This window comes from Cryptosporidium andersoni (genome assembly GCF_001865355.1).
Source record: "Cryptosporidium andersoni isolate 30847 chromosome Unknown contig_67, whole genome shotgun sequence".
NCBI classification, from domain to species: Eukaryota; Apicomplexa; class Conoidasida; order Eucoccidiorida; family Cryptosporidiidae; genus Cryptosporidium; species Cryptosporidium andersoni.
In genome coordinates this window covers 1-14,273 of record NW_027122812.1, presented here as the reverse complement: position 1 = coordinate 14,273, position 14,273 = coordinate 1, and the positions used below count along the sequence as shown (strand labels likewise).

Sequence of the window (14,273 nt, the reverse complement as noted above, 5' to 3'; positions counted from 1 at the left end):
TTTCAACTTTTTTTTTTTTTAATTTAACTGTGGTCTTAAAATTTATTTCATATTGAAGTCATCTAAATATTATTAGTAATATTTATTAGGTCAACCTATAATATGAACTACTTATAAAGAAGAAAAACATAAATAGGATTTAAGGATTTTGGTGTAATTTTAAAGATTTATTGGGATTATGGAATTGAATCATATCTGGTTTCAGGATCTTCTATTTAATAAAATGTTGCACTTAAATATTTCATCTTCTAAATTTAAGTCCCCAAGGACATTATGTAATATGAAGTTAATTGTAAATGTAGTTTACCAATCTTTAATATCTCTAAGATGTTCTTTATTTCTAACATTATACTACATTTTATTCTTCTTAAGTGTATTTCAAGTACGTTCTGTAACTTCATGGAATCCAATTCTAGGTGGAAAAAGAACTAATACATCAGGAACTTCAAATACAACTAAAAATGTAAAAAACCATATTATGCCAACTATGGAGACGTTATTATCTTTTGAATATATAGATTCCATTTTCCAGAAATATATAACAAATTATGGAAATAATACAATAGATATAACAGATGCTAGAGACGATAAATGTTATATTCTTGCATTGTCCGCAGGTTCTAATAGGAGTTGTTGGCAGGCAGGAGTTATTTATGGATTAGCTTCAAAGTATAGAAAAGAAAAGAAGAAACTTCGTTGGGATATTGTAACTGGTGTTTCTTCTGGTGGTGGCAACTTAGCTTATAGTTTAATATCTGAACCAGGTCGTGAACATATTTGGGCAGGTAACTTAATATCTGTTTTTTCATCTCTAAATTCTGATCATATTCATAGTTGTATATTTCCTCTCTGGAGAAATGCTGGAGGCTGGTTAGTTGAAATATTTAGATCACATCGTCTAAGGAGTATATGCAAGACATTTAGAGCTTCATCATTTATTTATAGTCAATTACAGGGAAGACGTTGGAGAAGTAAAAAAAGAGATTTAATAGTTACTGCTGTAAGCTATGAATCTTTTCGTACTTATGCTTTTTCAAGTGATTTAGATGAAAATACTTTTTCGCAAGCTGTTGCAGCATCAGGAACTTTTCCTATAATGTTCAAACCTTCAAAAATTGATGGTTTTGGAACTTTTGTTGATGGTGGTTTACGTGGTTATATAAATGTTGAAGATGCAATTAGGCGTTGTATTTTAATTGGTAAAGCAAAAAGTTTTGATGATATTATTGTGGATGTTATATCTGCTTTAGATAAATCACCCCCTCAATTATTTACAAATATAAAAGAAGTGGAAGATATGAATTTTATTTCAGTATTTGGTGATACTTTGACTAGACTATTAGTTCCATATTTTCCAAATAATGTAATAATGAATTCCATGAAGAAGTATCCTGGTGTAACAACAAGATTTTTTATACCTGCAGATCCAAATGTAGAGGTAATTCTTAAAGGTAGATTTTACATTAATAAAAAAATTTCTAATAATGCTATTAAATATGGAATAGAAATAGGGATGAATGCTACAAAGTCTATATTTGACGAAGTAGATTTGATTGATGAGTATGTTCATAAATTATATCCAACTCCATATAATGAAGATCTTAGTTTAGGTACTGCAAGTCTATTAGAAGAAACTGATTATAATATCGATAAGAAGGATGACTTATATATTAGAATTAAAGATATATTTATGTATTTCAATAAATTAAGACCATTTCTAACTAGTTGGAATGAAGTTGATGTGAATTTTTTACATACGATGCTTGTACAAAGTGGTATTAATCAAGAAAATTGCGAGTTTTTTTTATCTAATATAGCTAGAGTTAAAGGTTCTACTACAATAAGATTAGATGAATCTTGTAATATAATATTAACTGGAAAAGGTATACAGAGAGATTTTAAGGAGCAATATTGTAATTTACAAGCTAGATCTATATTTTGTCAGATTGATGATTTTCTACAACAATTTAATCTAGTAGAATTTGAAAGTGATTTTGTATATGATGATTATTTGGAAATTCAAGAAACTATTCATGAAATTTGGGAAATTTATAGGGCAACTAAATATTTTGCTGAATATTCTAAAGTTGCCAAGAAAATCTCTAAACTCATTTTAAATGACTATCATCAAGTTCGAACATACTATCAATTAGCTCGAGAGATAATTACAAAAATTGACCCATTCATTGAAATTAAAAAGACTATTCAAGAAAATATTTTATATAATGAATATAAGATAAATGATAATATAAAAGATAAGAATACTTTGGAAATTATTCATTCATATATTAACGATAAAGATCTTATAGAAAATTACAGAAGTCTCACTAATCAATTTTCTCAATATGCTAAAGATATCCGTAATATATCTACTCTAATACGTTTAGATATTCATAAGTTACGGATATCAATTTGTGAAGATTCCCCGAAACTATGCAAAGTTATTAATAAATATCTAGACGTTGCATTTTCAAGTTCTACAAATAAGGATTAGATGGATATTCTTGATATAAGTAAATATATTTAATTACTTTAAGTATTGTGTAGTATCTTTATACATTATATTACAAATTTCTCTCTCTTTCCCGTTATTTTCTCTTGTTTATTAGGTCACCTTATCTTAATTTTATTTTTGAATGGTTTTAACAATTTAAAATTTAGAGTTAAATTCTTATTATTATAGAGATTAATATAATATGTAGTGAATGCGACGCTACTTTTCATTAGTGTCTGCGCCATATGCTCCTTGTAGTTATTTGCTATTTTTTTATTGTTTGTTTATACTTTAATTTTCTAATTCTTTATTTTTTTATCTCTTAAAATGTATGGAGAATATAAGGAGCTAGAACGTGAAAATTTGGAATTTAAGAGATATTATAGATATCAAGGTATTGTACCAGATGGGGAATGGGATGATTTTATTGAATATCTTAAAGAAGATCTTCCATCTACATTCCGCATTGTTGGGAAAAATCCCTACTCAAGTTCAGTCCTAGAATATGTGGGAAAACTTTCGAAATATTCAGAAAATAATGATGGTGAACCATTAGTATCATGCTTAGAGTGGTATCCAAATAAACTTGCCTATGAAATAACAAAATCTCGTTTTAATTTAAAGAAATCTTCTGGAATAGCAAGGGAATTTCACTCCTCATTAGTTTTGTTTAGTGATGGAGGTTGTATATTTCGTCAAGAAGCTGTAAGTATGTTGCCTGTATTATTTTTGGATATATCTAAATATCACGCTATTTTGGATATGTGCTCTGCTCCTGGTAGTAAAACTTCTCAAATATTAGAAATTTTAAAGTCAGATACAAATGATAGGGAATTTGTTGGTGGTTTTTTGGTTGCAAACGATTTAGATACAAGAAGAGCTCATATGTTAATACATCATATGAGGCATTTAAATTCCCCTTCATTTGTAGTAACTACACATTCTGCCGATAATTTTCCAGAATTATACATTGATAAAGATTCTAAATTAACAAAATTCTTGTTTGATCGTATTTTATGTGATGTACCTTGTAGTAGTGACGGTACACTTCGTAAAAATCCAAATCTATTTTCAAAATGGAATACAAATTTTGGCTGTTCTTTACATCGACTACAAAGGAAAATTTTGTTAAGAGCTTTGAGCCTTATAAAACCTAAAGGTTTAATTGTATATAGTACTTGTTCATTTAATCCAATTGAAAATGAAGCTGTTATTGCTTCTGTAATTACATCTTTAAAGGAACAGGGAATAACAGTAGAAATTGTAGATCCTAAGAATATTTCGCAATTATCAAATGAAGTTTTAAGTAAAATTAAATATAGACATGGGTTATCAAGATGGAAAGTTCCTGTAATAATTAAAAAAAAAAGGAATAAAAAAAGAAAGGATGGAAATGATATAAATAATACATCAAGTATTCCTGAATTCTATGAACATTATCAAGATGTTCCAAATTATTTACATGAATCTATTGTACCTTCAATGTTCTCTCCTGAAGATCCAGATATAGCATCAAATCTTAAAAAGTGCATAAGAATTATGCCACATTATCAAAATACTGGTGGTTTCTTCATAGCTATTTTGAGATTATTAACATCATTAGATACTGAATATAAAAAACCAAATTATAATCTACATATTCAAGATGACTATTTCCCTTTAAAAGATCATGAGCATGGAGAAGAAATTCTAAAATTAATGATAGAACCTTATGGTTTAAAAAATTATAATAAGGATGAATTACTTAATCATTTGTTATATAGAAATCCAAAGGGAAATTTTAATAAAGCATGTAATGAAAGGAGTATTAATAAAAAAGTAAATGATGATTTAAAGAATCAAATTAATATAAAAAGTCCAAATGAAAATGAAGATACAATAGATACACAAGATGAGTATCGCTATCCTAGGAAAGTTTGGCTAATATCTAAATCATTAGCTGAATTCTTATTCAAAGCAAAAGCAAAACATTCACTACGTATCATTCATGCTGGCTTCCCTAGTATAGAATTATCACGTTTTAGGAAGACTTGTAATCTCAATCTAGATATATCTCAATTGCCACCATTATATAGACTAAATTCCCCATTTAGCTTATATCTATATAATCAAAATTACTTTAAATTTAATAATACACAACGTTGTATGGATATATCTATGTCAATGGCAGTACAGCTTCTACAAACACTCCCAAAACCAGAAGATCTTAAATGTGAAAAGGAATTCCATCCTTTTAGAATACCACGATATATGTTAAATGACCCTGAATCTCCACAATCTTCTTATATATTTGATTTACCAGGCTCAGTTATATTACGTCTTTATATTAAAGGGCAAAATTCCCCGATTTTTCTCCCAGCTCATGTTGGTCGTAATCATGTCGAACTATTATTAGATAAATTCTTGCGCTTCTGTATTAAGTTCCATTTAGAGAATATCCAATCTAAGATAAAATAAGTTAAACATATAAAAACAAGTGCTAATTTTAAATCAAATTATATTTAATATATACATAGCATCATGTATCTTAATATATTAAAAACTTATTTTCTTCTTTATCTTTAAAATTGAAATTATAAATGAGTATTATAAACTATCCAAATATTTACAAATTCTTTTCTTCTATATAGTTCTATTCAATAAATAGAATTAATCAGATTGCTCATATTCATACTTTATCTGGGAAATTACAATTATACTTTATTAATAAACAATTAACCTGTTCAATACAAGGTTTAGATACTTGGATTAGTCTTCTACAAATATCCAATGCTACATCCATATCTTGAAATCCTAATGCTCCCATAAATTTTATTCTACTAGGGCATAATTGCAATGCTAAATTAACTATACCAGCTTTCATAAATCCATGATAAGGTTTTAATGCAGTTGTATATGCATTTGTTGCAGCAGAGAATAAATTATCTGAATTCCCAGTAACTGTATTTTCTAAAAATTTAAATATAAAATTCAAAGCTCTTATCATCCACAAGAATTTTACAACAGCACTGCTTCTATTACTACGTAATTCTTCTAATCCATGTATATCAATTTCTCTAATCAAGAATTCTTCAACTGTTCTTGTTTCTGGACAATCTTGTTGCCATAATTTTAAAGATGCACTAGAACTCCCTATTAAGTCATCTTTTAAAATAGTACAAATAAAATTTTCACCCAAAATCTTTGGGTATAGTGAAACCACACTTAAGGCTGCAGTACAAATTCCCTCCATAAGTGGAATTATATTTGAATCCTTATCTCCAGTTATTGAATATGCCATAGAAAAGTTGTATGCTAACTCTGCAGTATATTTACATCCCTCACTATTTCTTCCCAAGGGATCACACTCACAAAATTTACGTTGTAACTCCACAAAAGGAGCTCTTGACAATATTTCAACTGCAGTCATTGCCTATTATGAAAGAAAATTTGCCTGGTTGCTCTTAATTTTTAGTACAGACTACTAAGCCCTCCTAATTCTAGTTTTCTTTTTTTTTTCTTCTCTTCTTTAGCTCCAATATCGTTTTGTATTGCTTTAATTTTTAAAATATTTAGGCGGGTATTTTGGACGTACGTAATATTTTACATGACTACTTTTCAAGTAATAACTATAGCTCTCAAGATTTGGATTTTATACTTATAGTTAAAATCTCACTAGCTTTGTTTTATTTATTAACATTTTAAATTTTAGAGATCTTCTAACATTCTAGGGTAGTTATAACAGTCAATCCACTATAATAGTGTACATGTTTTGGAAATAATTGGAGAACTTATTATTAGAACCTTAAATTATTGGGTATAACATAATAAATACAAGGATTGCATTATATCCAACTTTTTTGCGTATTTCTCCAATATATTAAAAATTTTATTAGAACTTTTAATATATAATCTTTAATATTATATATTGAGGATTTATCTATAATCTTTAATCTTGCTATTTATCTTATTGAAATTATCATTTTCTAGTGTAAAGTAGGATTGTGAATATTTACACATAACATTAAAATAATATTCCTTTATCAATAAATTCAACATTTATTTACTTTTTTATATATCCCGGAAATATTAAAAATTTTAATCTAAATACTAGGGTTTTATTTATCTTGTATTATATATATAATCCTAAAATATATATAAATTATAAAATATATTTATAATAATATTTAATATATAGTAAATAATTTTGCTAGAGTATCTGAATTTAGATATTTATTTGTACCTTTATTATTTTTATCTAAAGCCATAAGTATACTTTCAACAGCTGTTTCTGGTTTTTGGTCTTTATTATTATTTGTATCAGTAATATCTTGATTTTTATATTCACATTTTCTTTTTTTATGAGATACCTTTTGACTATCTAAAACTGATGATATATTAATGTCTTCAATATTAGTATCTTGATTATTAATTTTCCTTAACCATGAATAAGGTAAACTTTCCCTTGTAATTTCATCCCATAAAATACTCTTAGCCTCTTTCTCATCATCATCTAATAATAAATCATTAATTTCAGAGTCACTAATATCACTTAGATCTTCAATTTGATTATCAAAATCTTCTTTTCTATTATCTAAATTAATATCCTCATTAATTATAATATTATATGAATTTTCTTCATATTCATCTACAACTGAATTCTTATCTGTAGACATATTTCTTAAATCATTAAATAAATATTTCAAAGGATCTAGTCGAAGATTATTTTCAGAATCATTATTTAATATATCAGAATTACTAATCTCATTTAAATATTTTCCTTCATTATTATTTTCCTGATCTACATTTACAACTTTATCAATTGCACTAATTAATTTAGAAGCTATAACAGTAATATCTTGAGAAGTAGGTTCATCATTACATAAACTATCTTGTGTTATATCTAATTCAATACCACCCATAAACTTTGGGAATGCTAATGAATTATTATCTTCTTCTGTATTATCTGATAAATTAGAAGAACTAATAGTACTAGATATAGCTGTTGAATCATCATTATTATCTATATTATTATAAGAATTATCACTTCTTAAATAAATGTTTTCAATTATTGAAGATTTTTTATTATCTCCATTAGTTATAGATTTTTTTTGTATCTCTTTTTGTAAAGCTTTTAATTTATTCCTTTCAAAACATGGTGGACCACGTATAACTGGAAGAGATAATAAATCTGTATTTTCAAATTCAGCAGCTGTTAATTGAGCTGTAGAAGTGTGTTTAAATTCTGCTAGACGTTTTAATAATGTAGGAGAAGATATACGAACAATTTGAGCTATTTCATTAGAACTAACTGGTATACCATGATAGCGGGCAGATATAAGTAATGCAGCTCCACATAAACCTGTAGGTCTTCTACCAGTTGTAATCCAATCTCTCGTTAAAGCTTGTACAATTCTTACCCCTGTTGCAGCTATAGAATGAGTTTTATTTCCTAAATTCATCTGAGCAGCAAATCTTTCCATAAACATTGATGGATCTATATTTGGAACATGTAAACGTAATAAACGTAATAATTTCATAAATACTTGACCCAAAACTTTCACTGGAGCCTGTAAAACATCACTAAAATCTATAAGCATATGTGGAGTTTTCTCACGACGACAAATAGCATATAAACAAGCTGATGCTACATACATATTATTCCTACCAATTGTAAAATTCCTTTGTACTGCCATCAAAAATACTCTTTGAGCTGACTCTATATGACTAACTGGAAGGTGTAATTGATCTGCTATCCTCTGTAAATTATGATACCCTCTTTGTAATACATGTTCACGACTTTCTCGATTTCCATATACAAGAGCAAATCCTCTAACACCAGAAGATGGAACAAAATGACCAACCATTTGAACTGAACCATTAGATGATTCACTAAATTGAAATCCTTCTACCATTGTGTTCTCCTCTAATACTATACCACAGTTTGTACATATTGTTTCACCCCTTCCTTCATGAGTCTCTATACTTAAGCTAGAACATTGTGGACAAATTCTTTTCATATTATTGACTTAATGATCTTAAGCTTATTATAAAGTCTAAAATTTTAGAGTATTTCTTCTTATAAGCTTAATTTAAAATATTTAGAAGAAGAAATAGAAAGAAGAGGGAGGAAAATAGGGAAGGGGAAAAAAGAACGAGGTAATAAATTCACTATTTGTAAAAATATTTTTGAATGGCGCCACTTTTTTTTTAAAATATTATTTATTCGCTATACTCATTTTAAAATAATAGGTAACTTTGTATTTTAATAAAATAGTCAGATTTTATCTCAAATTATTATTAATCTTTATAATGGATACAAAAGAGAAATATCGCAATTTAGTCAGTGAAAATATTAATAGGATGATAGAAAATATGGTAAGAATTCTTGAACAATCCCAAATATCAACATTAGATGGGACTTTATATGATTCTTATATCTCAAGTTTTACTCTAAAACTTCATGTAAATAGTATTGTAAGTGTATTATATATTATTTCAAAATCTATTTAAATAATTTCTTTATCTCTACTTAATATTAATTTTTTAATGACTATAATTTCATCAAATATATTGTAGATTCAAAGCTGTCAATCTATACAACAAATTATTTCTGAAATAACATTAAATGATTTATTAAATGATTATAAAACTAAACATATAGCTGTTATCGAATATAAAGATAAAATATTATCAAATATTCAACAAACTCATCTTTATATAAAAGATATACAAAATAATAATCATATACTATATCCATAAATATTATTAATTAAAAAGAAGTTTTTAAAAATTTGATTTTTCTAGAATATTCCATAGCTTGACCTAATCTTCTTGATCCATACCATTTATTTTTATTATTTCTACTTTTTATTCCCTTATTATATGTATGTTGATATATTTTTGGTTCCTTATATTTATTCTTATGACTATTCTTAGATCCATAATAATATAGTATATTAGAATCATTATGTGTAGTTAATGATTCTTCAATAATATCAAAAATATTAGAAAATCCAAAATTTAGTTCAATTGTATGATTAAAAAATATATTTCCAATCGTAGTTTGAAATATTTGAAAAGGATCAACATAAAATTCTTGTTGAGAATCTTCATTATATTCTCCATTATCATATCTTTCCCTTTTTTCTGGATCAGAAAGAACTTGATAAGCTTCTGAAATACGTTGAAATACACTTGTAGCATATTCACGATTATCTGAATTTTTGTCAGGATGCCATTTTATTGCAAGTTTCTTATATGCCTTACGTATATCCTCTTCATTACAATCTATTGATAAACCCAATGTTTCATAATAACAAGAAGTTTTTAATGGATCTTGTATCTCATTCATTTAATTTGAAAAATTTACCTTGACTATCTCTAAAAAATTACTTCTTTTTGAAGTTTTTAAAGTTGATCAATGACTAGATAATACCGCTATTAACATTATTATAGGATACCTATCTAAATACCATCCGCTAGTATTTATAACTTATTTTATTTATATAAACACAAATTTTTGGAGAGATATTATATATTATAAATAATAATGAGCATTCCACTTTATAATATTTTACTTATTTTATTTATGACTAAATATTAAGATTTTGTTGAATAATATAATAAATTTTTAGATACCAATTTATATAGATCTTAATATTTGGTAATAAGTAAAGAAAAAAAGTGATCAATATTAATTATTATAAAATTAAATTTAAAAGTTTAAGTAAAACTTAATAATATTATTATTAAATAATAATTAGATAATTACTGAATAGGTTATATTTATAAAATTAATAATAATAATAATAATAAAGGAATACTTATTATTTATAATATATTCTATAGATAATTAATTAAATACATTATTTAGAATCATAATGTATCAATTCTTTTGCTTCATTGACTTTTGAGGCTATATAATTTGATCCACCATTGTCAGGATGATTTCTAAGCATTAACTGTCTATGTGCATCTCTTATTTTAGAATTTGAAGCAGAAGGTGATAAATTTAAAATTCTATATGCTTCAATTCTTGTCATTGGATTTTCAAAACCTTTATTTTTTGGAGATATAGCTTTTATAGAATTTTTTATATGAGATAATGGGAGTAGAATATTATTGTTTTTAATAACTCGGATACCCTGTCTAATTGCTAATGCACCAAAACCAAATGTAATAGCAAGTAAAGGCCATACCATATCATTGAAGTAAATAATTAATTATATTCTTATAAAAAATCCTAGTTTAAATATTTTATTATAATTCCTAATATTATTAAAAGTTAAAAACCCTAATTGCGGGATTAGTAGGGTTTTTAGAATATTTATAATAACACTCTATTCATAGAGAAAAATAAAATTTTTCTATATTATTTATAGCTTCAAACTTAAACAATTAAAATATATAAGTTAGTATTTGAAATATATGGTAAGATATTTACTATTAATATTATAAAATTCAAAATAATATAAAATATTAAGATCTAATAATATATATAGTAAATATAAAAAGTCATTTTAAATATAATAGATCTATTTAAATTTAATTTTATTATCAATATAAAATATAATTTACAAATTAGGAATGTCTAACTGTAACAACTTTAGCAGGTCTTAAAATCCTATCATGAATTGTATAACCAGGTAATAGTTCACATGATATAGTTCCTTTAGGCTTATTATCATCAATAGTTTCAAATAAAACTTCATGTTTTTTAGGATCAAAAATTTCACCTATACACTCAAATTTATATATACCAAAATTTTCAAATATTTTCAATAAAGTTGAATTAGTTAAATCAATACCATCATATATACTTTTAAGATTTTTATCATTTTGTATTTTATCTGAAGGAAATGCAGATAAAGCTCTTGATAAATTATCTATTACCTCAAGTAAACTCTTTGCAAAATTACTTATTGCATATATTCTAGTATTTTCTAAATCTTTCTGATGTCTTTGTCTTAAGTTTTCTAAATCAGCAAGTGTTCTTAAAAATTTATCTTGAGTTTCTTTAGTTTTCTTTACACTTTCAGTGATATCATTTTCCAAAATAATGATTTTTTCTTTAAGATATTCCATAGTATCACTAGTATTATCCAAATTATTTGATTTATCAAGTTCAGTATTTATATCTTGTGTATTAGATGAAGTAAAAAAATTTGCAGAATTTTGTGTATATATATTATTATATTTTAATAGTGATAATGTATATGATGGCTTGAATACTATTTTACATAGAGATCTTGGTATCCAATTTAAACATTTAGATCTTAAATAATATGCCATCACTATAGTAAGTAATTATTTAAAATGATAAAATCCTTTAAAAAGAGAACTTATTAAAATATATTTAAGATGTGACAATGATTCCACCTTTTTATTAGCGGTAGCTATACTATATCCATTAATAATATTTGTATTATTAAAGTAATTGATTTTAAGAGATAATAATTTTAAAATATAGAGATAATTTTGTAAATTAAGTTAGGATTTGTTAAAGTAATTAAAAAGATATTACTTTATATTCCATTATCTAATATTCGATGAAAGAAGAAAGTAAGTATTTAAAAGATAATATATCTGATGTAAAAACATCAATTATTAATAATACAGAAAATAGAAATGGAAATGATAAAATTAGATATATTATTACTATTTTATCATTTATTCAAATATTTTTAAGTTCAGGAATTATATTAGGTTGGCCATCACTTGCTAATATGATTAAAAGTGAACATATTTTTAAATTTCCACGTGAAAATCCTACAATACCTAGTTTAGCAGAAGAAGTATATTTGGCAGAATTGATGAATTCATCTTTATCATGGCAAATGTTTTCAACTATATTTTTAGGATTTCTTATTGATTATTTTGGTCCGAAATTTATTTGTATTTGTCAACTTATAACAACTATTGGGACTACTTTAATTTTAATTCCAGAGAGAGATGGTGTTATTATAAATTTTTCTTATATTGGAATAATTTTACAGAATTTATGTGGTTGTATTTATATTCCAACATTTATACATATGTCAAATTTATTTCCTTCTAATAAAGCAATGATTATATCTACACTTTCAACTTTATATGGATTTTCATCTTGTGTATTTTTAATAATACAGTTTCTTTATGATTATTTCTCAATAAAATTCAATTATTTAATAGGTACTTTAGCACTTCTACAAGGTTTATTTATAGTATTTTCTTTTATGTTACCATCTGAAACATTTGAAGAAGGAGATGATTGTGGTTTTTCATTGAGTAAAGGTGGATTTTATAAAATAAAAAAGAATATTATTATTAATAACGAAATAAATGATAGTTTTATATCTAAATTAAAATTATTAATAATAAATACAAAAATACTTATAAACCATATATTTTCAAGGCTATTTTTATTTCAATTTATGTTAGGTGTATTTACTCTTATATCAGTCAATTTTTATCTTTCAACTATATCTTTACAAATAGAAGAATTATCACATTTACCAGAAGGTGAACTTCGTCATAATCAAGGATATTTTTGGTCTACAATATTAACTTTTATAGCTCCATTTGGTTCTCTAATTGGTGTATATCAGGGTTATCTTATTGATAAATATGGTTTAACATTATCATCATTTGTTCCATGTATATTATTAATATCTTGTTCATTATTTAAATTGATTCCATATGTTCCAATACAAATTTTAACATTTGTTACTTATACAACAAGTCAAGAAGCAATATTTGGTACGATTTATTCCCTTATTGCATTTAATATTCCAAGTAATATTATTTGTAGATTTTCAAGTATTAATCTTTTACTTCAATCTTATCCAGCAGGATATTTTCCTAATTTATTAATATCTTTATTTTTTGAAAATAAATTGACATTTTTCCAAATTAATTTACTTCTTGTATTCCCTACATTTATTATTACTACATTATTTGTAATTTATTTATATTATAAAGAAGAAAATAAGATTATTCCAAATCAAATCGATGAAGAAAGAGTAGATTTAGTTTAATAATTTATAGGTATTAAGTGTAACATAGTATTTACCAAGATAATTTTTAAATAACATTAATATTAATAGAATATAAAGATTATTACTAAATTACTATTGGAAACTAAATGAGGATTTACTTTTGTAAAGAGAAAAAAGAATACTATAAATGAAATAAACACAAATAAAATATTATCTAAATCTATCTAACAAATAATTTCTCAATTTGACTATAACCATAAATTAAATACAAACACATTTAAAGTTAATACAATATTATTTATTCATCACTTTCTTTTATAGTTTAGTTTTTATAATTAAATTATCATCCAAAGTTTTATCTTGTATTAATTAATTGTTTTTCTAAATGATGTATTTTAGCTTCAAGAGATAAACATTTCTTTGTTATATTGCTGTGACCATGTTGACAATGTTGTTGATATTGTTGTTGAAGTTGCAAAAGTTGTTGGAGTAACGCATCTTCACTACCTGAATTACTTGACATTAATTCATTATCCAACTTAATGAATGAACAAGACAACAAATTACTAGAATTATACAAATTTCCAGAATTTAGAAATGTTACAATACATAGAGTTATTCCCAAAATTAGGTTGATTAAGAATTTAGACATTCAAAATATTTTCTAATATTAATATTAAGATATAAATATGAACGATATACTAATGAGGAAATTTGGTTTCATTGTAGCATAAATTGGGAAATAGAGATTTTAGGTGGGAATTAATGCATTTATTATTATTTATAATATAAAATTACGTGGGAATATAAGCAATCTACAA

At 25.0% G+C, this 14,273-nt stretch overlaps 9 protein-coding genes across 9 annotated transcripts; 3 read left to right on the top strand and 6 right to left on the bottom strand.

Moving 5' to 3' along the window:
* Window positions 1-223: 223 nt before the first annotated feature.
* Window positions 224-2,494, top strand: cand_013420 (patatin-like phospholipase family protein; the record flags this gene model as incomplete). The annotated part of the gene is made up of 1 exon (XM_067211577.1): window positions 224-2,494. The coding sequence occupies one exon, from the start codon at window positions 224-226 to the stop codon at window positions 2,492-2,494; it is 2,271 nt and encodes a 756-aa protein (XP_067069672.1).
* Window positions 2,495-2,821: 327 nt separating this feature from the next.
* cand_013410 (NOL1 NOP2 SUN family protein) lies at window positions 2,822-4,951 on the top strand (the record flags this gene model as incomplete). Its single annotated transcript, XM_067211576.1, has 1 exon — window positions 2,822-4,951. The coding sequence occupies one exon, from the start codon at window positions 2,822-2,824 to the stop codon at window positions 4,949-4,951; it is 2,130 nt and encodes a 709-aa protein (XP_067069671.1).
* A 211-nt stretch (window positions 4,952-5,162) lies between these two features.
* Window positions 5,163-5,903, bottom strand: cand_013400 (uncharacterized protein; the record flags this gene model as incomplete). Its single annotated transcript, XM_067211575.1, has 1 exon — window positions 5,163-5,903. The coding sequence occupies one exon, from the start codon at window positions 5,901-5,903 to the stop codon at window positions 5,163-5,165; it is 741 nt and encodes a 246-aa protein (XP_067069670.1).
* Window positions 5,904-6,660: 757 nt separating this feature from the next.
* Window positions 6,661-8,493, bottom strand: cand_013390 (transcription factor IIIB subunit BRF-1; the record flags this gene model as incomplete). The annotated part of the gene is made up of 1 exon (XM_067211574.1): window positions 6,661-8,493. The coding sequence occupies one exon, from the start codon at window positions 8,491-8,493 to the stop codon at window positions 6,661-6,663; it is 1,833 nt and encodes a 610-aa protein (XP_067069669.1).
* A 752-nt stretch (window positions 8,494-9,245) lies between these two features.
* Window positions 9,246-9,827, bottom strand: cand_013380 (uncharacterized protein; the record flags this gene model as incomplete). Its single annotated transcript, XM_067211573.1, has 1 exon — window positions 9,246-9,827. The coding sequence occupies one exon, from the start codon at window positions 9,825-9,827 to the stop codon at window positions 9,246-9,248; it is 582 nt and encodes a 193-aa protein (XP_067069668.1).
* A 514-nt stretch (window positions 9,828-10,341) lies between these two features.
* cand_013370 (uncharacterized protein) lies at window positions 10,342-10,677 on the bottom strand (the record flags this gene model as incomplete). The annotated part of the gene is made up of 1 exon (XM_067211572.1): window positions 10,342-10,677. One exon carries the CDS (start codon window positions 10,675-10,677, stop codon window positions 10,342-10,344), a length of 336 nt encoding a protein of 111 aa, XP_067069667.1.
* Window positions 10,678-11,056: 379 nt separating this feature from the next.
* cand_013360 (uncharacterized protein) lies at window positions 11,057-11,767 on the bottom strand (the record flags this gene model as incomplete). Its single annotated transcript, XM_067211571.1, has 1 exon — window positions 11,057-11,767. The coding sequence occupies one exon, from the start codon at window positions 11,765-11,767 to the stop codon at window positions 11,057-11,059; it is 711 nt and encodes a 236-aa protein (XP_067069666.1).
* Window positions 11,768-12,024: 257 nt separating this feature from the next.
* On the top strand, window positions 12,025-13,491 carry cand_013350 (uncharacterized protein; the record flags this gene model as incomplete). The annotated part of the gene is made up of 1 exon (XM_067211570.1): window positions 12,025-13,491. The coding sequence occupies one exon, from the start codon at window positions 12,025-12,027 to the stop codon at window positions 13,489-13,491; it is 1,467 nt and encodes a 488-aa protein (XP_067069665.1).
* Window positions 13,492-13,807: 316 nt separating this feature from the next.
* Window positions 13,808-14,104, bottom strand: cand_013340 (uncharacterized protein; the record flags this gene model as incomplete). The annotated part of the gene is made up of 1 exon (XM_067211569.1): window positions 13,808-14,104. The coding sequence occupies one exon, from the start codon at window positions 14,102-14,104 to the stop codon at window positions 13,808-13,810; it is 297 nt and encodes a 98-aa protein (XP_067069664.1).
* Between the last annotated feature and the right edge of the window lie 169 nt (window positions 14,105-14,273).